The sequence below is a fragment of the Dama dama genome, chromosome 19, assembly GCF_033118175.1.
Source record: "Dama dama isolate Ldn47 chromosome 19, ASM3311817v1, whole genome shotgun sequence".
NCBI classification, from domain to species: domain Eukaryota; kingdom Metazoa; phylum Chordata; class Mammalia; order Artiodactyla; family Cervidae; genus Dama; species Dama dama.
This window is the reverse complement of record NC_083699.1, coordinates 81,291,778-81,318,890: the sequence shown is the minus strand read 5'-3', so window position 1 is coordinate 81,318,890 and position 27,113 is coordinate 81,291,778. Positions and strand designations below refer to the sequence as shown.

Sequence of the window (27,113 nt, the reverse complement as noted above, 5' to 3'; positions counted from 1 at the left end):
CAGAAAGGGGAAGCCCTTTCTGCTCAAGTACATATATAAAAACAATTTTATATAAATGGACTCACATTACTTAAGTTTTCCTGTGATCATAATTATTTTAACCTAAATTTAATCTACTAATTTGCCAGATAGCTTCCCATAAAAATAAAGTATTTTTTAATTGAAGTGTAATTTACATACTATACTACATTAGTTATGTTAGAACATAGTGATTTGATATTTTTATAAATTACAAAATTATCTCCACAATGAGACTAGTTACCCTCTGTCACCATACAAAGTGATTACAATTTTATTGACAATATTCCCCATGCTGTACATTTCATCCCCATGACTCATTTTATAGTTGGAAGTTTGGACCTATTAATCTCCCTCACCTATTTCACTTACCCTGCCACCTTCCTCCCATTGAGGACCATAAAGTTTATTCTCTGTATCTATGACTCTGTTTCCAAATGATTTGTTCATTTTTTTTTGAGACTCTAAATATAAGTGAAATCACACAGTATTTGTCTTTCTCTCACCTATTTCACTTAGCATAACATTTTCTATGTCCATTCATCTTATCACAAATGACAAGATTCCATTTTTATGGCTGAATAATATTCCATATGTGTCTTTTTTATCCATTCAACTATTAGTGGACATTTCAATTACTTCCATGTCTTGGCTATCATAAATAATGCTGCTATGAACATCAGGGTGCATGTATCTTTTTTTTTTTTTTTTTTTTTTTTGGCAGTTCAATAACTTTATTGGACCATCAGCAATTAGTTCTCATCCACATTGACTGTCTGTAGATTTTTGAAGGTGGTGACGGGCACATAGGTAACCAGAGTGCAGAGCTTGTTTGGCGAGTCTTCGTCTTCATTACGTTTTCTGGACAACCGCACACGGATCCGGTATGGGACATTTCTGATTCCTTTGGCCCAGACGGCTTTGTTGAGCATGGTGTCGATGCGCACGTCTGGAGTTCCCATCTGCTTCATGGCAAACTTCCGGATTTCTCTGAGTGCCCTAGGGGCACTCTTCTTGAAACTCACTCCATGGATGCGCTTGTGAATGTTGATGGTGTATTCTCTTGTCACCACCTCGTTGATGGCGGACCGGCCCTTCTTCTCGCCTCCCTTCTTTGCGGGAGCCATCCTGCAGGGCCGTGGTTGGAATTTTGAATTAATGTTTTTGTTTCCTTTGGATATATACCCATGAGTAGAATTTCTGGATCATGTGATAAGTATAGATTTTAAAGAAACCTTCATACTATTTTTCATAGTGACTGTACCAATTTATAGTCTTACCAACAGTGTACAAGGGTTCCCCTTTCTCCACATCCTGGCCAATACTTGTTCCTTGCTGCCTTTTTGATGACGGTCATTCTGACTGTCATCAGTGTGAGGTTTTGTGATTTCCATTTTTCATTTCCCTGATGATTAGTGATGTTGAGCATCTTTTCATATTTCTATTGGCCATCTATATGGCTTTTTTGGAAAAGTCTCCAATCAGATCTGTCCATTTTTTAAGAAAGTTTTTGTTTTATTTTTTATGTTGAGTTGTATAAATTCTCTGTATATTTTGGATATTAATCCCCTTATAGGATATATTACTTACAAACATCTTCTCCCATTCAGTAGTCTGACTTTTCATTTTGTTAATAGTTTCCTTCACAGAGGAAAGCTTTCGAGTTTTGTTGTTGTGTTGTGTGAGTCACTCAGTCATGTTTGACTCTTTGCAATGCCATGGACTGTAGCCTGCCAGGCTCCTCTGTTCATGGAATTCTCTAGGCAAGAATATTGGAGTGGATTGCCATTCCCTTCTCCGGGGGATTTTCCCAACTCAAGGATCGAATCTGGGTCTCCCGCATTGCAGGCAGATTCTTTACCGCCTAAGCCACCAGGGAAGCCATGAGTTTGATCTAGTCCAACTACTGTGGCTTTTGTTTCTCTTGCCTGAGGAGGCAGATCAAAAGACATACTGGTAATACTGCCTATGTTTTCTTCTAGCGGTTTTTTGGCTTCAGGTCTCATATTTCAGTCTTTAATTCATTTGAATTTATTTTTGCACATAGCATGAGTAAAAAGTCCAGTTTGACTCTTTAGCATGTCAAAAAAGCTGTCCAGTTTTCTTGACATTGTTTTTTGAAGAGGCTGTCCTTTCCCCATTATACATCCTTGCCTCTTTTGTCAAAGATTAAGTGACCATGTACATGTGGCTTCATTTCTGGACTTTCTGTTCAGAACTGTGTCACTTTTAATGGCTATAAGGTATTCCATGGTAGACATGTATCATTATTTAGTGACAAGACTCCTACTAATGGATACTTAGGTTATTTCTAGTTTTTCTTATCAAATATAAACCTGCAATGGGTATTCCTGTGAATGCATCTATGTTATGAAACAAAGGTTGTAACAACAGAGACCCAACCAACTAACAAGTTATAACAACACAGACCCAAGTCCTCCAGAGGTCCTCACTCTTGCCAACACCATTATGCTGTTGAAACACACTGCAAATGTATTTCTACTTGCATGTTAGAGACATTAATAATAAACATGCTCTAAATATTTCAGTTAGTCACATCTGTAAATCTTGTTTATAGTGATTTTTGTCATGTATAAGTTTTATTATACTATGAATGAATAATTTTTTAAACAATTTCTGATATTCATGACACATATAGAAAGATTCTATCACTCCAAACTTTTTAAAATCAGTATTTTCTGCTAGCACCATTATTCTTAACCATTTTGTGATAAGAACCTTGTTTGAGATTCTGATGAAACCAGAAACACCCAGAAAAAAAAGTCTTTAAATGTAAACATTTTGCAGATAATGTCACACATTTCAAGCCTTCATTAACCTGATATGCGATCTTGTGGAAATCATATTTTATGCATTTATCTGCAAACTACCATGGAATGATAAATTTTCAAAGTACTCACTATATCTATAGGTTAAGTGGGCCCCTTTCTAATATCTTTCTTCTCAAGGACTTCATTCCCAGTGCCTTGGTCTTCTTCCCATGCATCTTACACAAAAACACTTGTGAGTAAATATGTGGAGAGTTCTCTTTAGGATTTGCCAGTTGCCATCTCTGGCCAAGCTCACATATGTAATGAGCTTTGAAGAGTTAAGAAAAACTGGTAAAAAGATCCCGTTCCAACTTCTTGGGATCATCTCAGAGAGCCCCTGAAGTTTATTTTGAAATTTTTATTAAATTCTTATTATCACTTATCTTTTAGCCATTCTCAATTTCTATAATTCCTGAGTCCTTAATTTTTAATACCCTGTAGAATAAAATTTAAAATCTCCTAATAAGTTAGGGGAAATTAAATAAAACTTAAAAGTTATGAAGGAGATAAGTTATCACAGGACCAAGAGAACGTAATAGAAGGCGAGCCAGTAAGTACTCCAGAAGAAAGGAAGATACTAAAACATTGTATATTGCTTCACATGTGGCAAGGAAGGAAAATATACATAAGGCTTTCTCATCAAAATGTAACCTATTCATATAATAGCTAAATGGTATGTACTCAATGAAATTCAGAAGATCAAAGTACTTTAACAACGAGGGTTTTCACAGAATTGTCACAAAATTCAGAGGAATAAACGTGGGTTACAGGCAAACCTCTGCTAAGAAATCTGGGTAGAAACCTGGGTTACAGGCTGACCTCTGCTACACAGGAGCTACCGACTGGCTTTGGGCAAGTCACTTCCTTTCTCTGTGTTGATAATCCCCAGTTTAAACCTTACATTCTCACAAAAGCCTCCCTGGACCCTAAGGCAGCTCCCAGTGGTGGGCTTCTGGAGTTCCCAGTACTTACAGCTTTCAGATTTAATCATTTGTTTATTGCCTATCCTCTCCACTTGACAGTAAGCTCCACCTCTATATTCACCTCAGATCTCCTGCTCCTTACGCAGTGCCTGGCACAAAATAGAGGGAAGAAAGGAAGGATGAAATAAGAAATAACTGAATCAATAAACTGATCCAAAAAAGAGGTGGACCAGAAGACCTCTAAGATGTGCTTAGATCTTAATGTATTAAAGGCATTTCTTCCTGTTGAATTCTATAAATGCTTGGGTTTAATTAGGTTAAAACACTTATGGATCATCTAATTTGAATAGAGTCTTACGCTTGGTCTATAGGGAGAAAAAGGATAGCCAAGGATGCATGAGAAATAGGTCTTGTCCCTGCCCTTCAAAGAAATGGCTTTGGCTAAGGAAAAAAGACTACATTTAACAACTAGGACAAAGGAATAGGACAACTTAAATGAAAACAAAAATAACAGAGTAAGTGATATGACTAAGAGGAGCTGGATGGACTCTTAATTATTAAAGTACACCACACAGAAGTGAACTGACTCCTCTGTAACCACACAGACAATTTAAGTGAGACCTGATGGAAAAGAACTCCAGCCTTTCCATCTTCTGGTAGTTAAGGAAGCCTCTAAAGTAAAAAGTGAGGCTCATGTTCCTGACACAGGGTTACAAGAGAGAAGTAAAATTCAGCTCAACAACAGATGAAGTCTGATATGACCAAATCAATCCTACTGCAGATAGCTTTGGAGGCATTCAGACTTTCACCCACCTGGAAAAATAAATGCTATTCCAGAGAGAAACAAGCAAGTGGACATTGAAAAAATACATTAAAATGGTAATGAAGCTCCCCTGGTGGCTCAGACAGTAAAAAATCTGCCTGCAATGCATAAAACCCAGACTCAATTCCTGGGTCATAAAGATCCCCTGGAGAAGGGAATGACTACCCACTCCAGTATTTTTGCTCAGAGAATTTTTTGGATAGAAGAGCTGGTGGCGTATAGTCCATGGGGTCACAAAGAGTCAGACTCAGCTGAGCAACTAACACACACACACACACACACACACACGCATAAGGGAATGAATAAGATAGGCTACAAACTATTAAGGCCATGAAATCTCCCTATTTTGAAACCCTAGCCATGTGCCTCCTATAGGGTAGGTCATGCAAAGAATGCACAAGAAGTTCCTGGCAGGGTCCACGCTTGAGGAGACCTCATTGTCTAACTCCAGAGACAAATAAGTAAATGAGGAAAACAATTCCCATTAGTAACAAAGTCTCCTAGTTCTAAAATGTGGCCTCAAATTGTAATGCCCAAAGAAGCAAAGCTAGATGAGCAGGAAGGCCTGGAGTGGGACTGGGAATCAGGATGTTGCCCTTGGTACTTCTTGGTCTCTTCTTGTTGGTTCTCTCGCCCCTGAGGATTACCCCTCTCCCATCTTTTCCACCCTGGGAAGAAAGGTGGTGGACACAAGGGATGAGCCCCAACACTTAGTGGTCTGCCCAGCTGCAAAGAGGGAAACCCAGGCAGACAGGCTGTGGCAGAGAGCACACCTGAGAGTTGTGATTCTGAGGGCGCGAGCAGGATGTGACCGGAAGTACTTTAAGATGCGAGTTCTTTTTCCTTCCTCAGGAACAAACCCACAGTGGGGCTATCATCCTCCCAAGGCAAGATATAATCCCATCTGCTCTTCTTCCTAAATTCTGAAGGAACAGGGGAGAGCTTCCAGTAGGAGAAGTTTCTCATTAGCTCACAGGCAGGAAATTGAGACGTTTATTTAAAACTGAAGAAAGAGTAGGAGACTCAACCTAACACAAGGCACAAACTGGCCACGTATCAGCTGCTGTACACCTCATCTTCCCATTGCTGTTCTCATCCCGGTGCCCATAATTTAAAAAAACTCAAAATCAACAGCTTAAAAGAAAATCCAGCTTGATTATAGGCTGTATATTTCTTGCTTCCTCCAACTATGAGCAACTCTGTGAGGAAGAACGCATGGCCGAGACACTGGTTTTCCCCCTTCAGGAGGATTAACAAGCAACTTCATGCAATAGAGTCTCCCAGTTTATTGTCACCACCCTCCCTTTCCGTCACCCTAAACACACACACAGAGGCACTCCCTCCATCAGTGCTCATGGAGAGAAGAGGGTGGGAGGCTCCTGCTGCATGCCTAAAATATCTCTCCATTCAAAGAAGTTACACTAGATAACCTTTCTGATTATGAGTCCCCCAAACCCCAAACAAACAAACAATTCTATCACAAATCATCTTCAAAAAGAGGATCTGGAAAGGAAAATTCAATCGTCTGTAGGTATCTGCTGGGGAATTGGACCCAGCTAATTCCCCAGTAGATACCGAAAGTTGCAGGTGCTCCAGCCCCTTATATAAAACATCAGTGTTAAAGCAATCTCTAGATTACTTATGTTACCTAACATAATGTAAATACTATCTAAGTTGTTATAAATGCAATGTAACACTATGTAAATAGTTGCCAGTGTGCAGCAAATTCAAGTTTTCCTTTTTTTGGAACTTTGTGTAACTCTTTTTCTCAAATATCTTCGATCTATAGTTTATTGAATCGTGGATGCAGAACCATGGATATGAAGGACCGACTGTATACTGTAATGGATCCTTTCTTACCACAAATATTCTCATGGATTTTTATAAATTTCCCTCAAAAGTCTAAGGTAGAAAGAGAGAAAACCCACAAAATTTAGACAATTGTTAAGGGTTCAGTGAGTCACTGCTCATATCACCAAAGAATGCAGAAAAATCCATGCAGTTCTACTTATACCTCTCATCAATAAATTCAAGCAAATATTTTCTCCCATATGGCTCATGCAGCTCAAAATCAAACAACCCAATAAAAAAAATGGGCAGATTTAAATAGACACTTCTGCAAAGAAAACAGACAGGTGGCCACAAACCACATGAGAAGATGCTTAACATTACTAATTACTGCCTGCCTGCATGTGTGCTCAGTCTTGTCTGACTCTTTGCAGCCCTATGGATTGTAGCCCACCAGCCTCCTCTGTGGAATTTCCGGGCAAGCATACTGGATGGAGTAGGTTGCCATTTCCTACACTAGGGGATCTTTCCAAACCAGGGATCGAACCTGCATCTCCTGCATTGGCAGGTGGATTCTTTACTACTGAGCCAACTGAGAAGCCCCAGCTAATTATTAAAGAAATGCAAATCAAAATTACAATGAGGCATTACTTTACACTGGTCAGATGGCTATCATCAAAATCCACAAAAATAAATGCTGGAGAGGGTGTGGAGAAAAGGGAACCCTCTTACACTGTTGGTGGGAATGTAAATTGGTAATAGCCACTATGGGAACAGTATGGAGGTTCCTTAAGAAATTAAAAATAAAACTGCCATATGACCCTGCAATCCCATTCCTGGGCATATATTCAGAGAAAACATGCTTCAAAAGGATACATCCACCCCAATGTTCATGGCAGCAATAGCCAAGCAGGGAAGCAACCTAAGTATCCATTAAGAAGGTGTGGTGTGTGTGTGTATATATATACATATATATATATATATATATATATATACATACACAATAGAATATTATTCAGCTATCAAAATAATGAAATAATGCCATTTATTTGCAGCAACATGGATGGACCTGGAGATTATCATACTAAGTGAAGTAAGTCAGACAGAGAAAGACAAATGTCATATGACATTGGTTATATCTAAAAGAAAAATGATACAAATGAACTTATTTACAAAATAGAGACATATTCACAGATCTCAAAATCAAATTAAATTTGTGGTTACCAAAGGGGAAACATGGGGGAAATAACAAATTAGGAGATTGGGATTAATATATACACACTACTATATGTAAACTAGATAACTAACAAAGACCTACTATATAGCATTAATGAACTACTATGTAGTATTAAAAGATGCTTGCTCCTTGGAAGAAAAGCAGTGACAAACCTAGACAGCGTATTAAAAAAAAACAGAGATAAAAGTCTATATAGTCAGAGTGACGGTTTTTCCAGTAGTCACATATATATGTGAGAGTTGGACCATAAAGAAGGCAGAGAGGTAAAGAATTGATGCTTTCAAACTGTGGTACTGGAGAAGACTCTTGAGAGTCCTTTGGACAGCAAGGTGATCAAACCAGTAAATCCTAAAAGAAACCAAGCCTGAATATTCATTGGAAAGACTGATGCTGAAGCTGAAGCGCCAGCACTTCAGCCACCTAATGTGAAGAGCTGACACATTGGAAAAGATCCTGATGCTGGGAAAGATTAAGGTGAGGAGGAGAAGGAGGTGACAGAGGGTGAGATGGTTGGATGGCATCATCAACTCAATGGACATGAGTTTGAGCAAACTCTGCGAGATGGTGAAGCACAGGGAAGCCTGGCGTCCATGGAGTCACAAAGAATTGACACGACTAAGCAACTGAGCAACAACAACAACTATATAGAACAGGGAACTCTAATCAATATTATATAATAACCAATATTGGAGAAGAATTTGAAAAGAATGATTGAATCACTTTGTTGTACACCTGAAAGTAACACATCATTGCAAATCAACTATGCACCAATAAATTTTTTTTGAAAAACAAGCAAGAAAAGAGACAAAATAAATGCAGTGAGAGACCCACAAGTATATACGAAATTGCAGCCAATGCTAATAACTAAAAAAGGAATCTCAAACCAGAAAAGCAATACTGCTGCTGCTGCTGCTAAGGCGCTTCAGTCGTGTCTGACTCTGTGCGACCCCATAGACGGCAGCCCACCAGGCTCCGCCGTCCCTGGGATTCTCCAGGCAAGAACACTGGAGTGGGTTGCCATTTCCTTCGCCAATGCATGAAAGTGAAAAGTGAAAGTGAAGTCGCTCAGCCGTGTCCGACTCTTTGCGACCCCATGGACTGCAGCCAACCAGGCTCTTCCATCCATGGGATTTTCCAGGCAAGAGTACTGGTGTGGGTTGCCATTGCCTTCTCCAGAAAAGCAATACAAGTATTTAAATTTTTCTTACCTTGAGTAGAAAAAAAATTTTTCAGTCTTATTTTGTCCATGATACAATAAGAAAAATGCAGAAATAAAGGAAAGAGTGAGAAGAGCCAGAAAGAGATATGCTTTAAAAACTACAATTTATAAGCCTAAAGTATGGCTTAAATCACTTGAGCAAGAGGTAGAAAACCACAATTTAAAAAGAGTGAACAAAAGAAACACTGATATGCTTTCAGCTCCACAGTCAGAAGGGCAGAACTGCCAAGACAGCATTACCATTGTTTGAGAACACCAGCAGGTTTATTCATGCTAAACATGCTATAATTGAGAATCAATATAGGGCAGAGTGTGCTTAAATGAACTCCAAGTGTTCGTACAAGCAATCCTGTTAGTGTCATGTTGCATTTTATTAAATGATGTTTGGAATAAAAAGCCTGTTGGTTGGGCCTGGGAAAACTTTGTTTCAAAGAGGTATAACTTCTCATGACAGCTATAATCATACCATTGATCTTCATGATAATCTCACTATACATAAAAGGAATCAACTATGAAGATAATGAACCAGTGCTCAGGTTGCATGGAGTGACCCTAAAACTGCCTTCAATTTCTAATGTGGGAGATAAATTAGGACATTATGAAGGTCCAGGATAATTTTCACCATAACAGGTGCAGGGAGAACAGTATCCTTTTTTCCCAAAGTAACATGTTTATTCAATCATTTTTTTTTCATTTTCATTTATTTATTTTTATTGACATAGACTTGATTCACAATGTTTAAGGTGTTCAGTAAAGTGATTCAGCTATATATACAGAAGTGATTCAGTGGTAAAGAATCCACCTGCAATGCAGGAGACACAAGTTTGATCCCCTGGAGGAGGAAAGGGAAACCTGCTCCAATATTCCTCTCTGGGAAATCCCATTGACAGAAGAGCCTCTTCACGGGGTCACAAAGAGTCGGATGTGAATGACCACACTAACACACATACACACATATTATTTTTTAGATTCTTTTTTATTATAGGCTATTGTAAGATACTGTACATAGTCTCCTGTGCTATACTATAAGTCCTTGTTTTTTTTACTTTTGAATTTTTTATTTTGTATTGGGGTGTAGCCAATATTGTGATCATTTCAGGGGAAAAGTGAAGGGATTCAGCCATACATACACATGTATCCATTCTCTCCCAAACCTCCCTCCTATCTAAGCTGCCACATAACACTGAGCAGAGTTCCATGTGCTATGCAATAGGTCCATGTTGGTTATACCGTTTTAAATATAGCAGTGTGTACACGACCATCCCAAATTCCCTAACTATCCCTTTCCCCTGGCAACCATAAGTTTTATAAATCTGTGAGCCTCTTTCTGTTTTGTAAGTTCATTTGTACCCTTTCTTTTTAGTTTCCACATATAAGGGATGTCATACAATATTTCTCCTTCTCTGTCTGACTTACTTCACTCAGTATGACACTTTCTAGGTCTATCCATGATGCTGCAAATGGCATTATTTCATTCTTTTTAATGGCTAAGTAAAATTCCATTGTATTTATGTACCACATTCTCTTTATCCATTCATATGTTGATGGTCATTTAGGTTGCTCCCACGCTTTAGCCATTGTAAATAGTGTTGCCATAAACATTGGGGTGCATGTATCCTTTCAGACCATGCTTTTCTCCATGCTTTTGTCCAGGACTGGGATTGCAGGGTCATATGGTAGCTCTATTTTTAGTTCAAGGAACCTCCATGTTGTTCTCCACAGTGGCTGTACCAATTTACATTCCCACCACCTACACCAACAGTGTAGGAGGGTCCCCTTCTATTCATACCCTCTCCGGCATTTATTGTTTGTGGATTTTGTGATGATAACCATTCTGGCAGGTGTGAGTTGATATCTCATTGTAGTTTTGATTTGCATTTCTCTAATAATTAATGATGTTGAACATCTTCTCATGCGCCTGTTGGCCATCCATATGTCTTCTTTGGAGAAATATCTATTTAGGCCTCCTGTCCATTTTTGAGTGTGTTGTTTGTTTTGATGCCATTAAGTGACATAATAGCTGTTTATAAATTTTAGAGACTAATCCTTTATTGATCATATCATTTGCAAATATTTTATCCCAATCTGTGAATTGTCTTTTCATTCTGTTTATCGTTTCCTTTGCTATGCAAAAGCTTTTGAGTTTAAGTAGGTCCCATTTGTTTATTTTTGTTTTTCTTTTCATTATTCTGGGAGATGGATCAAAAGACCCCCAAACAGCCAAAGCAATCTTGAGAAAAGAAAAATGCAGCTGGAAAAATCAGGCTGTCTGACTTCAGACTATACTACCAAGCTACATTCATCAAAACAGTATGGTACTGGCACAAAAATAGAAATATGTATCAATGGAATGGGATAGAAAGCCCAGAAATAGGCCCATGTACCTATGGCCAACTAATCTAAGACAAATGAAGCAAGACTATACAATGTTAGAAAGACAATGTCTTTAGCAAATGGTACTATGAGACTTGACACTATAAAACTCCTAGAGGAAAACATAGGCAGAACACTCTGACATAAATCACAGCAACATCTTTATCTATTTTATATATAGTAGTGTGTATCTGTTAATCCCAAATTCCTAATTTATCCCTCTTTCCCATTTTCTCTTTGATAACTGTAAGTTTGTTATCTATGTTTGTGAGTCTATTTCTGTTTTGTAAGTTGGTTCGTTTGTACTTTTTTCTAGACTCCACATACAATATCATATGATATGTGTCTTTTCTGACTTACTTCATTCAATATGACAATCTCTAGATCCACCCACAGGGCTGCCAGTGGTATTACTTCATTCTCTTTATGGCTGAATAATATCCCACTGTATTTGTGTGTGTGTGTGTAGTAAAGACACTACACTGTCTTTATCCATCCATCTGTTGATGGACATTTAGGCTGTTTCCATGTCTTGGCTATTGTAAACAGTTCCGCTATGAACACTGGGGTGCATGTATCATTTCAAATTAGAAAGAAAGAAAGAAAAATTGTTAACTGATCAGTAATGTCCAACTCTTTACAATCCCATGGACTGTAGCCCACCAGGCTCCTCTGTCCATGGAGTTCTCCAGGCAAGAAGACTGGAGTGGGTTGCCATTCCCTTCTTCAAGGGGATCTTCCCAACCCAGGGATCAAACCTGTGTCTCTCATGTCTCCTGCACTGTAGGCGCATTCTTTACCACTGAGTCACCAGAGAAGTCCAATTAGAGTTTTTGTCTTTTCTGGATATATGCCCAGGAGTGAGATTGCTGGGTCATATAGTTACTGTATTTGTAGTTTAAAGAAGCTCCAATACTGTTTTACACAGTGTCTGCACCAATTTACATTCCCACCAATAGTGTGGGAGGGTCCCATTTCTGTCACACCCTAGGAGCATATATTTTCAGGTGCTTACTGATCAACTTAGGAGTACTGGAGAAGAAACGTGATTACAGAAGGTGTGGCAGTTGTAGGAAGAGGATGGCTAATCAAGAAATGTGATCCAGATCAGCTGGGCAAATCTGATCAGTAACTTCGTCAGCAAGTGCACATGATTAGCCTACACACACAGCTCTGTGCTGGGCAGTCAGAAGCGAGGACATGGTACTACGTTCACAAGCATCCTATAAGGGGGCTATTTTGAGTCCCTTGTTACAAATAAGAAAATTGAGGTTAAGAGAAACTAAATATTTTTCCCAAAGTCACCTTTCTAAAATCTGATAGAGACAAGAAGAAAAAGCACATCTATCTAATGGAACCAAGGTTTTCAATGCTACCAAACAGATATGGTCACTGGAAAGAAAGGGCATTCTATGCACAGAATAGACAACTGGACCAAGGACCAGTCTAAGTAAGGAGCAGTTTGTGAAGAGAAAGAGTAGAAAGTCAGACAGTAAGTTGGAGTCATACTGCAGACTGTCTTTATGCCTAGTTAAGAAGCACATTGTCCTTCAGGCTGCTGGGAATCACAGGACTTTGGAAATCAAGAAAGATATAAGAAAGGGGGTAAACAGACCAAAGGATCTAAACTAGATAACACAGTTAGTGGGAGGAGGAAAAAGATGGAAATGCATTTAGAGAAACACCAGAAGGAACAAGAAGCTGAAGTCTAGTACCATATTAACATGGGATTTGGGGCTCTCAAATTAAAAGACACTAATTGGGGGTCTCTATTAATGTCTTATTGCTTCATGTCTAGAAAATATTTTACTAATGGCAATAATTAAAAATTTGAGAAGTGATCTAATAAGCGTTCTGGCTTAGCTGCCTGCAATGTGGGAGACCTGGGTTCAATTCCTGGGTTAGGAACATCCCGTGCAGAAGGGAAAGGCTAGCCACTCCTGTATTCTGGCCTGGAGAATTCCATGGATTGTATAGTCCATGGGGTCGCAAAGAATCGGACAAGACAGAGCAACTTTCACTTTCACTTTCCAATAGAAAGGAGACAGCTTTTGACAGCTAAGGGAAGCATGCATCTGTCTGCCTTCCTCCTCGTCCAGGAAGCTTCTTTTAAAAGGGACATGCTAATAAGAAATCATGTTTGAGGATATTACTTCAGCCATAGTTTTGTTTCCTAGAAAGGCTAAGGCCAGGATTCAACAATGGGCTCAGGAGGGAAAGGCCTGGGTAGGATCTACTCCTCCTGTGTCTCATGGGAAGTACAGGACACTTCACCGAAGCTGGAGGTTTCAGCCCTCCCCTCAATCATCTGTGTCCATTTATCACACTTATCCTCCAACACTTATCTAGGGAGTGGCCTAGAGTAGGACAAAATCCCAGGATTCAGGACCTGGGACTCTCAGGCATCTTTCAGGCATCATCTTTCATCTCTTTACACCTGGGAGAGAGCAGATGTCTTTACCATTGCTATAGAATCTTCATGTAAGGGCTGCATATTAGTTCCTGATTCTATGAGAACAAACATAATTTTGTTTTATTTTTATAAAAAATAAATTATATATGCAAAAATTTGACTTTATCTTTGGTTTATACTGTAAGATTAGAATTTCTTTAAAATTAAAATTGAAGATTTTAATCTGGTGATATATGGTTACTATACACAAATCTTCCTCTTCAGAAGAAATACAATCATGTATTTTAAAATGTATTGGATACAATTCTCTATTTTTCCCTTCTCATTAAAAAAATTCCATACAGGGGATAGGGATCTTCCCAGAGTAAGAAGAGAAACTGAAGCAAAAAATTCATCTCTGCTCCTTCGAGCAGCTGAGTGAGAAAGCTGATCCCAATCATCTTTCAGTAACAGCCTACATTCTTTGCTCAACTAGCAGTTGCAGAAGCCCCAGTGAACTTTTCTCTTCTGCCACTTTCAACAGAAGTTGCAGCTAAGGAAATACTAACTCTCTATGTGTCACTCCCATGCTCCAGCTACTTGAGAAGAGTAAGAGCCTTAAATGAATTCAGTGAGCCACTGGGCTGTGTGTGATGTCACAGAGCATGCCCTTCACAGCTGTGAGGGCCCATGAAGCCAGGACCATCATCTTACCCTATCACAGAATCATAAATAAGGAGAGAGCCTTCTGCAAATATGAGGATGCACTCCCTTGTAAAGTCATATTCAAGCATTAGCTCAAATGAAACTAGCTCTCCAAGACTGGGGGTAAATAAACAGAACACACTACAACACAAAACATTTTAAAGTCTGCCTTTAAAGTAGTAATTCCAAAAATGACACCATCTATATGGAATTTATTTCTGGAGTAATAAGCCAAATTATTTTACTTTGTCAGAACTGGAATTTTACAAACCCAGCTGTTGAATAACACTTGTCAGAGATGTCAAAATGTCTTTCAACATTTAGACAGCTACCTAGCCATTACTCCTACAAGATACATGGGTGGTTGAGAGAATCACATTTGACAGATGCAAAAAAATAAAATATCCATATGGAAAATACAACTGCTGATTTCCCAATCATCTAGCCCAGCAATTTCCCTACCATTCTGCTCTGGGATGCAGCCAGTCTCCTAAAAAAACGAATTCAGGCTTTTTCATAATTGCTACTGAATGCAGCGGCTTCAAAAGTAATCTTTCAACTCTTTATTATACACATAACCCACAAACACTGTTTATGTTGATTCTAAGAGTTGAGAATTCAGTGTCCTTACACAAGAGAGGTCTCACATTCTTTTGACCCTACCACTGCTCCCTTCCAGAGAAACCACAGTCTTTATTGAGGCAAGAAGACTCAGGACACCGCTGTGTGGACCAAGAGAGGGCATCAGTACCTCTAAGACTGCCTGGGAGAAGGAACTCTATAACCAGAGGGCTGATAGTTACTACAGAATTATCATATGCTTTTCCTTCTTGGTCCATACACAGACCATCAGTTAGGTTGTAGGGACAGGAAGACATGAGTAGAGAAGCCAAAACAGGAATCCTGAGCCATGTAAATGGTGGAGAAGTAGAATGCAGACTGATCAAGCACTGTTGGTGCAGACAAACCCTGGAGCTGCAACAGATCAGGCAATAATCTTCCTCGTCCTGAGTTAGTTCCTGTCACCGTGAGGTCTGGCCACATGACAGCTCTTTCTCATCCTGAAAGACCTCTGGGATTACCCACAACTTGCCACACGTCTGACATTTGTTTTATTTTCCCATGTATCCTTACTTAAGCCTGCCATTTCTTAAGGTAACTTGAATGAGCTTTTGTTCTTGTAATCAGAGATGTTTATAGATGCCCCACAGTAAGACATCTGAAAGTGTTTTTTTTTTCCTCTTTACTAACTATAAAACAACCTCAGATTTCCCATCTGAGAGTCTACAATAACCTCACAAATTTAGGGCTACTTTGCCAGTTTTTGTAATCACAGAGAAAGAAAAGAAATGGCTGGCAAAACCCCTTTCTCTTGGATTGTCTTTAAATCTCCCTTGCTGCATTTTTTCTCTCAGTCAAGAATAAAAACCAGCATGCTCTGGGAGCCTCAGTATTCTCTCCACCCTCTGTGGCACTGACAGACGTCCCCCCTGTGACTTCTGGGTTGATTTTGAGGTTTAGGGACCAAGTTTTCCACTGATTCTTCTGGTCTCTATAGAAGAATATTGGCTCCCAAAGCAGTTCCAGCACTGGGAATAGGTCAGGTCATATCAGAAATTAATGAGCCAGCCCCTTCGAGCACCTGCACCTTCTGCAACTCTAATTACTCCCCCTTTCTAAAACCCCCCAAGGCTCTAGCAGCCAGCGATTCTCAATCAGAGGCCATATTTAGAAATACAGGGGGCCTTGTTGGTTGACTTGATGACTTGGTCAGAGTAATACAAGCATTCAATGACTAGGGATGCTCTATGTCCTATAATGGGCAGCAAAGTTTCACACAAGGATGAGTCATTCTATCAAAATGCTAAGAGCACCTCCTGTGAGAAACACTAAGACCCCTCCAACACTCCAAGCAGACCAAAGCAGAACAGAAACACAAAGTGAAGAGAGGAGGGCAATACGAGGATCAGCACCACACAGCCAGGAGAGGCGCGGTCAGTGAAGGCCATCCGAGCACCATCTCAGCCCAGCCATCTCCATGCCTTGTCTCCTGCAACACAACTCACAGCACGCAAACCCTCTGCTTTCATTCCTTCTACCATGCAAAACAGTCTTGGGCTCAGTTAGATTTAAATTACATCTTTTAAAATACGTCTTTATTTCTACATCTTTTCATCTGTTCTAATTATGATAGTTTCAGAGCCACTAATATTGGTACTAGTGAGAGATAATATCACCTGAAAATTCTTCCATGTTGCTAAAGGGCTTAACTACTAAATATGTCCTATACTACTTTACAAACTAATTCTTTAGGGGATAACGCCTCAGAGCTTAAGCTTGTGAACTAATGCCTTCTTATGAAACACTTTTCTGAGCCACGCTGGGGCTTGGAAGGAAGGAAGGTGAAAACTCTCTCACCACCTGTCCCAGACCCTGTGTGAAGCTCTAGGCAGTATCAAAAGAGACATCCTGCACAAACAAGCTTCACCACCGAGGGTCAGGGTGTGGAGACACCAAATGGAAAGAGACAGCTCAGCAGCCTGGGATTAAAGCACAAATATTTTTGAGGCAGAGCACTCAGTTATGTCAGAGAGACAGGCTCATGGCACTTTCTGTGACAGGTGCTACAGCAAGCCAAAAAGTTCAGCAAGGTCCTCTCACAGACTGAAAAGTGACCCAGGATGGAGAAGTCCAAAACACAATTCTGTTTTAAATGAGGGGAGGTCTTGTTATAACAAGTACGCACACTGTCACTACAAGTATGGATTTCTGATAAACAGAGTCTTTATAGTCTAAAGCAGTGCTGTCCAACAGAACTCCCCGATGATGGCCATGCTCTGTCCACACCGTGCCTATGTCAATATGGTCTTGGTGTAAGTTTGCTGAGTGTATCTAGTAAGTACAGAGACCAACACCTCAGCAAGGCTGAACTCAAACCTGCCAGGACAGTTTACATCTAATCCCTGCACTTGCTCTTCCTAAACTGAGATCTTCTAGTAAAATAACATGACTACTTCAGGCCCAAGCCAGGGTGATAGCCCTTTTCACCATTCCAGCACAGTTCTAGAAGATGAGCAGAACAACCGTGATCCTAAAACATTTTATGTATCATTCAAAGGGCATGGGTTGAAGACAACCCCTTTTCTATACTTTCAAAGCAGAGAAGAAAAAGATGGAAAAGCTATAGAATAAAAACAGATTTCCTCAAACACTCTCTGGTATTTGTTGTATTACTCACAAAATCTGCTCTAGGATCCGTAGTAATTTGGGAGGATATTTTTCTTTGGGAGGGTTACTTCTTTATGTCCTTTGGTGACTTTATGTCCTAGTGACTTCCCCTCACTAGGTGGCGCTAGTGACAAAGACCCCACCTGCCAATGCAGAAGACAGGAGAGACTCAAGTTCAATCCCTGAGTCAGGAAAATCCCCTGAAGGAGGGCATGGCAACCCACTCCAATATTCTTGCCTGGACAATCCCCATGGATAGAGGAGCTTGGTGGGCTACACTGCACAGGGTCGCAAAGAATCAGACATGACTGAAGCAACTTAGCACTAATTATATGAGTCACTCTAAGAGATTACCGCAATCTCCCACCCCTAGTTAAAAGCAATTTCCTGGACTGCTCTTCTAAAAGCTTATTTCTCTCTCCTCCACTCTCCCATTTTTCCCTTTAAAAAAAAAAAAAAAAAAAGCCTTTATCAAGAGTACATTGTTGAAATGAACTAAATATGAAAGCTTCAAGTGAAATCAGTCTGGCACTATGCATCATTTCCCACACCACTGACCCTTCAAACTCCCCTCCTCCTCAGCTACTGCCTTCATAAGGATTAAGAGTGATCCCTGGGTCCTGGATATTTGAGGAGACAGGTACTTACTAGCATTCATAGAGCTCTCAAGTAATCACACAGTGCTTCATACAGCCCTTCTTTAGGCTACTGACTTAGAAACATTGTGTCTATTTTACAGGTAGGGAAACTAGCATAATGAGGCTAAGTTACTGAAATGGCGTCCCAGAGAAACTCAAGAGCAAAATTAAATCACCTCCCGCAGTGGCTCTCAACCAGGGGCAGTTTTTTCCCCAGGGCACACTTGGCAATGTCTGGAGACACTTTTGATTGTAATGATTGTGGTGGGGGTCGGGGAAACCACATGCATCCATAGGGTAGAGGCCAAGGATGTTGCTGAACATGCCTCAATGCACAGGATAGCCCGCAACAAAGATTCACCAGGCTCAGCATGCCCATGGTGCTGAGGATGAGAACCCCTGATCCTCTGGCATCTCCAGCACTAGTTTCTTTGGCTCCTAATCAATAAAGAATGGCTCCCTCTGTAATTTGATCCTCATACAGCATTTACATGGAAACGTACCAGCTGAGTGCTATTTCTGTCATGCTAAGCTTTTTGGCGCCACAGAGGAAAATGAGGAAAGCTGGCAAAGTCTGGCTCCTTTCCTCTAATAACAAAGTTTAGCAGAGCCCAGGCCCTTTCCTTAGTGACCCCCAGGCGCTGAGATGGGGTCTGTGTCTGGATGCTCACCTGGATTCTTCAGTTGTTGATGTGCCCTACAGCTCCCTGTCCTCTGCTTTGCTTATCTCCAAGCACATGCATCACTCCAGAGCTGTAATGATGCATGCTTACGGGAATCTCCAGAGATCTACAGCTCCTAATTGTCTATTTTGTTCAGTAAATTGTACTCATTACTGAGCCACGTGAGGCACAGAAGGACATTAGCCTTACTGGGTGCCCTCTGTCTGAGCATGGGTAATGGGACATTATCAGCAAGGACTCCACAGTATTGAACTAAGATGCTTAAAAACAATCCTCCATCCAGTTTCTCAGCTGAGTACTTTTTTTTCTAAATATAACCTGCTGTCCCCCTTTTTCCTAACCATTCTTAGCTCTGCTTAGATTTGTATTAATTATTATTTTCTCTTTAGTGAGTCTGGTTTTAGTTTAAGCTCTAAAAGCCAGAGACCTCAGAAAGGATGGGATGTCCTTTTCACTCCTCCCTCTCAGCCCTCCACTGCCTCTGAGAAGGGCACACCAAATCTCCTTTTAGTCTCAAAATCTTCACGACAGATGAAAATCCAAAGCAGCTTTAGTTATAATACTCCTGGTGCCTACATCCATTGCACTAAGGACTGCAAACAGATGAGGAGGGAATGGGCATGTGACTTCCAGTGACACTGGATAAAATAAAATGGCATGGGCAGAAGCATGTGCTTTGCTACCACTATTATCTACCAAATTGGAAATCATCAACTCTCTGGTAAGCAGTTTTCCATCTCCCAAAAAAAAAGTGATTAATGCAGGAAAAGTTAAGCAAAGTGATCCATGGAAGAGTAGGGTGCTGAGAGAGGGGAATTTGTGTCAGCAGAGATAACAATATGATATAGCTACAGGAAAACAGCACTCAGGTCTAGTTCCCTTCTCAGGAAGGCCCAGCAACACCCTCACCCTCTATGTAAATCAAGCCCCATACAAACTCACTAAAAAATTCTTATGTTGAGATATTCCCATGCAGATTCTATCCCATCACCTTGACCATAGTTTTAGCTTTGTAAGTGCTGATCTTAACAGTGTTTATGACCTGAATCACTAAAGGCTTTGGGAAACTTTCACAGATAGGGCACCCCACTGCACTGATGCCAAGAGGGGATCTTGTCTTACTCAGTTAAGACAAGAGTAAAACCAGAACAACAATGGCAAAGAATGCCTTTGACTTACCCTGGAGTAGAGGGTGTGAGAGCCTTCAAATGCACTTACATCCTCATGACCCATCAGCTCTGTTGCCTTTCATCACTCACTTCTGCATGGTGGATCACAACCAATCGATCACCAACTACCAAAGATGAAAAATGAATGAATGAATACATTGGGCCAGAAGATCCATAACTTCAAGTTCCAAGCCACTGCTCCTCAAATGAATTTGCTAGCACAGGCTAACTGTCAGTACTTAACACATAAACCCAAACATATATAATGGTTTAAGCTCAATAAAAGCTTATTTCTTGCTCCTATATACATACTGGACAATTGAACTGTCTCCCTTAACAGCAATCCAGGCAGCCAGGCTGACAAAAGTCCTGCCATCCTTTAACACAGCATCCCAAGATCTCATAGGGACCCTCTCCATTCCAGCCTACAAGGAGTATAAAACAGCATGGAGGAACTTGCATGGGTGCTCTCTTTTTGTTTCTTTTTTCCCCTAGAAATGGACCACAATACTTTTTCACTTCCACTTGGTCACACAGCCACACCTAAATCCATGGGTTGCTGGGTAGCTAATAATCAGTATCACACAAGCCTGACTCTAGCCCGACAAAGAAGATATTAGGTTTAGAGTATGGAGTTCTGGGTGAGACACTAACAGTAAATCTGACTTAGTTTCTTAATGACTCTGAGATCTGGGTTCCTCATCTGTGAAATACTCTGCTTCCCTCATTGACCTATGCGTCAATGTGAAACTCAAAAATGAGACAAAACAGCAAGCATAGCTCCTGGGTATCTTGACAAAATGCTGAGTTGCAAACTCCCAGATGCTGTTCTTTGACCACACGTGAAGTACAAAAGAGATTTTAAAAATTAGAGAATATTTTTGTATACCACAAAGTGATCTGCAGACACAAAGAACTGGCACCAACTTTGATTATACATAAAATCCCCATTTTCAGGATACCAGGTAAAATTTCAAAGAGTCACAAGATTTCAGAACTAGAAAGAATTTAAGTGGTCACTGCTTTCCCCTCTTATTTTCCAGACAAGGAAACAAACTCAGAAGTCAGCAATGTCCCTCAAATCTCATACTAACTCAGTGTGCTGGAATCAGAGTACAGAAATTGGACTTTTTCTTCTGTTATTACAAAAATTCAATTGATAAGCTGCTGAAGAAGAAAAGGTAATTCTTTTTCTTCTGCTAAAGTGAGAGTAAATGGCTGCTCTGGCCCAAATCTAAAAAGGTACCAGAAGGACGCATTCAACAGCATGGACCACCATCATACGGAATGTAAGGGAAGTGGGTCACAGGGCAGACCAAGTTTTTCAAGCAAATGTTCTTCGAAACAGTGATCACCACCAAAGTTATATCTCACATGTCCAAAGGGAAGCGGGTCACAGGGCAAACCAAGTTTTTCAAGCAATGACTCAGTGTGTATGTATGGAAAATAAAAATTCTTGTTTTTGCCATGGACCCAATTTAAAAACATCTGATTGGGGAATGACTCTTCTAGGGTGAAGAAAGTTTTTTTTCTTCTGCAGGAAAGTTTAAAAAAACACACGGATGTATAGTAAAGAATACTACTCAAGAACAGTCAGTGAAGAAAAGAATGAGGTGCAAAAAAGAAGTCAGACCTTGAATTTCTGCCCAACACAATACTATTCATGCTGTGGTTTAAAAACCCTACTTTAAGGAATTACTCAGAATTTTCTTGGCTCCAGCCCTGTAGACACAGCATCTTCTGTGTACTGATGGCAGGTGAAGAAATTCAGCACTGGAAAAGGCAGGACTGACATGAGGTTGGGTCCCAGTTTTCTACCATTCTCTAGTTCTGTTAGCTTGGGCAAATCACTCAGCTCTGAGGTGAAACTCTTTGTCTATAAAATGAGGTCAAGCTAAACCATCCCTAAGGTTTCTTACAACTCTGAATTATTAGGATTCTCTGAGAAGAAGTATTAGTGAGATTTCTTTTTGCTCTAGGTTCACTGCATGAAAATACCTTTTAGATAAGAATTTTTCAGGGGATTCAGAAATATGGACACTTTATGAGAATCAGCTGGCCGTAGAATTTTGACTTAGAAAGGATTTTTTTTTTCTTCAAGAGACATGTATCACATCTCACCCAATTCCAGTGACCCAGGTGAGAAAACTGAGGTTCAGAAAGGCAAAGAAATGTATTTGAGGTCACATAATGAGGTAATGTTAGCAAACTGTTGTGACTACTGCTGTCCAGCGTCAGCAAGATTTTAGGATTTGGCATTGGTAATAAAAATCAGCTCATGAGTTCACTTGAAGAGAGGTGGAAATAAACTCCAAAAAGCTGAGCCATAGCATAAGGACAGCATGAGGAAGCAGGTGATTCGGGTGATGACTCCCAGGAGCAGAGTTCTATGCCTCCAGAAGGGTCAAAGCTCATATGCACAGTAACCTCACTAGCAACAGTATCACCTCCTTCAAATATATGGCTACAAAATTCATATCAAAAACAGTCAATTATTTTTTAAAAATGAAAGAAAAGGTAGTTCAAAAGAGGGGAATAAATGAATAAACCCTGGCTAATAAGGTCAATAAAACCAAAGTTCAGGATGTGAATCGCTAATAAAATCTTAAAATTGTAGAATACTTGTTAGGAATTTTTAAGTTTTACAAGAAACTGATTCAGAATAACTTTGACCTACTATTGTGGACAGCCCTAAAAGCATGAGCATTATTTTTACTAATACTCTCACCACTATCTTCAGATACATAATTACTGGATATTGATTAGGTTTAAAAGTTACATGTGTATTTCCATAGTCCCGTCCATGTGTACAGATGAGTTTTATAAGCAAAGAGGTAGACACTAGGAAGTTGTTGGGAAATTTGATTGGATCATGAATTCAACCTCATTTTCAATTAGCCAACAATATGTATTCAAGGGCTTTCAAACCTGTGCTCCAATGCTTGTCAGCTTACCCTCTCCATCTCCCACACACAGCCAGCAAAGTAATGGCACCCATTCTTAACCCCCACAACCATCATTCCTACTTTGTATCAATATTTCTGGCTTTCATAACTTTTTTTTTCCTTTTTTTAAGGATTTTCTTTGGGAACTGACACAGCCTTTCAAAATCTTCTAGACCAGAGGCTGCACATCACTGGTTTGCCAGCTCGTGTTTCATCTCCTCCAGGAATTCCCAGAGACAGCAGTGCCATCTACTGGTAGGGAGGGCATAACTCGTTTTCTGGAAGCCTGCGTTTGACATGCCTGAAAGAACGGCAGCCTAGATTTGTGTTTCTGTGAGCCTTCCCTTTCTAGAGCACATTACAAGCATAACTGATGCTTACAACCTGAGACACAGAAATCCACAGGAGCTCCCATCGTGAAGGGCAGGTCCTTGGGAAGCCGTAGAAAACCCAGCCAGTCAAGCCAGTAGAGAGGCAGCTCTGCCTTCTCAAAGCTCCAGAGGCAGAGCTTCACTGAATTAAACACTTCCTAGCTCTCTTCACCCTAGGGCTTCCGTATCAGATGATCTCACCTTGCTGCCACCTGTGGCAATGCTATCCCACTCTATCTTACAGCAAGAGTCCAGGGGAGGTGCTCAGACCTCTATCAATGTGACGGCTCTTAGATTTACACAGTGTGACACAGATCCCGCTCAAAGGACAATACTGCTTAGGCATGCAGGTCAGAGTCTAATCTCTCATTCACTCTTCCCTCCCTGACCCAGGGGACAGAAACGACATAAAGGAAATGATTCTGTTGTTGCTTTGGAAGCAACCTTAGTGGGCTTTTACTGAATCAGAGAATAAACCTTGTCCTATAGGTCACTGCTTCCCTTAAGATGAACTAAACCTGCCAATCTTTCTGCTTTCCCTTGTTTAACCTAATAAGTGTTTTTCAACCTTTCCAAAACCCTTGCCTCCCATTCACAGACTAAACATAAACACTGCATGTCCTTTGTGTAGTTTATATAACAAAAGCGACATTTTCTCTCTAAACACAAAAGCATATATCTTTTCAAACTGTACTCCCCACCCCAGGCTCAGAATTCCTTCCTCTCCCCATGGATACCAGCTAGAAACAAATCACTGACAAGTTCTAAAATTACTCTAATTTGCTTTATGTACCAATCTGTCAGGTGACAATCTATATTTTACTTTATGAGGTCATTTGTTACATTCCCAACAAGCTTTGCAACACCTTTTCTTTTACTTTTGCTCACCCCAGAAAACCACCAAAAGTTGATCTGCTACAGTTGATGTTAATTCTGATTCCCCCTAACAAATTTAAGTGTTCCTTCTTTAGTTAGTTTGAACTTGCCAAGTAAATCGATTTCTTAACACGTTTGGGCATTTCACAGGCATGCAGTGTGTCTGAGGTGTTTGAAAAAAAAAATCACATCATTTCCTAAAGAAACAAAACTTTGTATGGGGAAGGTAAGAGTAATAAAAAGCCTTTGAACCCCTGTCAGGATGTCTCTGAGGAATCAGGTAGACAGATCCTTGTCCATTTCCTACCAGAATAAGTTGTAAATGAATTATAGTGGAATTCCAAAATACAGTAAAAATCTTCCTAATGATAGTTTAAACCATTCCGTACCAAGCAAACTAACAGGTATATCTAATAAATTAACTAGTGGAAAATTGAAGGGACTTTTTATACTTTGTTATGAGCTGTACAGTATGCTCTTGCTATTTCAGGTCTAGGGAAATTGAGAAGGAAAGAGGCAGAGGATGCCTTTTGTAAAGTATGACTTCAAGGAGACATCTCCCCCACCCCCCAAACCACACACTCTCTCTCTTTCTCACACACACACACACGCAGCTTTTGGCATCCAAAGGCCTTCTTTAAACACGCACTTTTGAAAGAATTAAGGAGATCTAAACGGGTGTAACCTGCCTTCCTTTCTCCCTAGCACCCATTAACATGCTAAAAATAAGTCATTACTTGATTCGGCAGCCCAGAAAAACCTCAGTTTACAGAGATAATCACCACCCCCCGGCAAATATATATATATATATATATATATATATATATATATATATATTAGGTTTTCTTGAAGGAGAATCTCCGTGTGATGGTCTGCTCTGCAGTTCACTGCAGGGATCTTCCCCCTCACAACTACCAGCCACCAGTTTCGCTGTAATTTCTCATTGTAGCCTCTCACTTAGACCTTCTCCGCCAGTGCCCAGCGGCTTTTAAAATATTTTTTTTTCCCCCTTCTCTTTACGAATCTCTTGATCCCTTCTGCAGGCTAAAAGCGTTTCGGTGCAACTCTGGGGTGAGAGCTCCAGGCAGGTCGGGAGAAGCCTTCCACTGGCGCACCTGGGCTGGCCCGCGGGTCCTGCCCCCACCCCCGCCTGCACGGCTGCGCCAGGAATACGGCTTTGGTCGCCGCCGCCTCCGCCGGATTAGTTCGAGTCCCGTGGCTTGGCCAAAGTGACACTACATTTTTTTTTCTTCATTCTCACATGTGACAGGTCCCACTGCATTAAAGCCATCTTCTTCCCGGCTCTAGGCCAGGTCTTGCGCCGGAGACGTCCCCGCCCCACCACCCTTCATCCTTTACCTGGGGAGGGGGCCAGTACCAGCATCCCTCCGGGAGAGAAACAAAGGCGAAGGCGAGGCTACCAGGTGGGCAAGTCCCCTCGGGTGGACCCGGCACCGCGGTGAGGAGGATGGGGAGATGCATTAGCGGGCAGAAAAGGGAAACCGAGGCACCGAGGGAGACGACTGAGCCTGGGTCTGCATCCTCTCCCAAGTGAGGCTCCCCGGGCAGGCGGACCTCAGACTTCCCCCCGCCCCGCTCGCCCGCAATCGGCCGCGGAGGGACAGGGAGCCCGCCCCGCGGCAGCTCTTACCTCGGGAGAAGCGCTCCCGCTCCCTCCGACGGCTCGGGGAAAGAGCCCCGCCGCTCGCGCACGCGCATTCGCGTTCTCGCCCCTCCGCGCCACCGCGCGCGCCCCTTCGACCTGGCTTTGGCCCGCCCCCGCCCCGTCCGTCAGCGTCCGCGAGAGCCAATCCACTAGCACGGGAGGGCCAGCGCAGGTCACGTGGTCTGACTAGCCAATCACCAAGCTGCCCTCGGCAGCTCCCGTTCCGATGTCTCCGGGGGTTCGGTTGCTACAGAGTGGATCGGGTGAGAGGCGGGTACAAAGGGCTGAATCTCTGTTTTGGGCGCTGATTGGTGCTAGATTGATCAATTACTAGATCTATTGATATCTCAAATTCTAAATATGAACAAGAATGACCTGGGCATCTTAATAAAAAGTGGATTCTGATCCTGTAAGCCTGAGACGGGCGCTTGAAATTCTGCCTAACAATCTCTAGACAGTGATGATGCTCCTGGTCTGAGGACCACGCTTTGGGTAGCAAGATTTTAAAGGCACTTGTCTAAAAATGATGGTTATACCCCCCTGCTCCATGTTATCTAGAAGTTTCAAAACCTCTTCCTTCCTCAACTGATAAAGCATTCCAGTGACTGACTGAACAAGGGGTGTTCTGGTGACGCTTGTAGTTTGGGCACAGGCTGAGGGAAGGCATGTTTGATTTGAACATCACCCATCTTTGTTCCATGGGGCAGTAACTAATTTGGTGGACGCTCCTCATTGAGAACATTAAGTCATCCTGAAGTACTGGACATGTTGTGTCACTGTGCTGTATTCTTGTCCAGAGAATCAGCATAAATGGTTCCTGCTTTTTGGAAATTTGCAGTCAGTAACAGAACTACACAGGCAAACGCGGGAAGAAGCATTGTAGGAATAAAATCCAGGGAGCTAATTGCTGCAGCTCCTTGGAAAATTCAGGTCAGAACTATCCAATATAAGCCAGAGAGTTTGTAATATCCTATCTTAGGAATCTTTGAAATTGCCCAGATAGACTTCTGTCAGTAATCCCAGAGTCTGGGAATCAGGAAGCCCAGTGCCTCTGTCATCTCTCAAACTTGACCTAAATCTGAGTATTTTCAGACTGGCTAGACTCTTTGTTGTTCAGCATAGTCCTATTCCCCAATAGCGTACCAGTGTGATTCAAAGGTCTAAGTGCTACAGTCTCCAAAACCTTCTTCTACTGCAGGCCGGGTGGTGCGACACTGCTTCAGCAGTT

General features: G+C 41.1%; 2 protein-coding genes across 3 annotated transcripts in view; both read right to left on the bottom strand.

The window, feature by feature from the left end:
* TMEM108 (transmembrane protein 108) overlaps positions 1-25,894 on the bottom strand; it is a 417,094-nt gene extending 391,200 nt beyond the window's left edge. For both annotated transcript variants that reach the window (XM_061167608.1, XM_061167609.1), the window contains exons 1-2: positions 25,871-25,894; positions 20,038-20,152 (exon numbers count right to left, since the gene is read on the bottom strand). The gene's annotated coding sequence lies outside the window, so the exon portion shown is untranslated. The remainder of the gene's footprint in view (positions 1-20,037; positions 20,153-25,870) is intronic.
* LOC133073729 (large ribosomal subunit protein eL31-like) lies at positions 724-25,884 on the bottom strand. Its single transcript, XM_061167611.1, has 3 exons — positions 25,871-25,884; positions 20,038-20,152; positions 724-1,146 (listed from the first exon to the last, which is right to left on the bottom strand). The coding sequence occupies exon 3, from the start codon at positions 1,143-1,145 to the stop codon at positions 771-773; it is 375 nt and encodes a 124-aa protein (XP_061023594.1). The 5' UTR covers position 1,146; positions 20,038-20,152; positions 25,871-25,884; the 3' UTR covers positions 724-770.
* Positions 25,895-27,113: the final 1,219 nt, after the last annotated feature.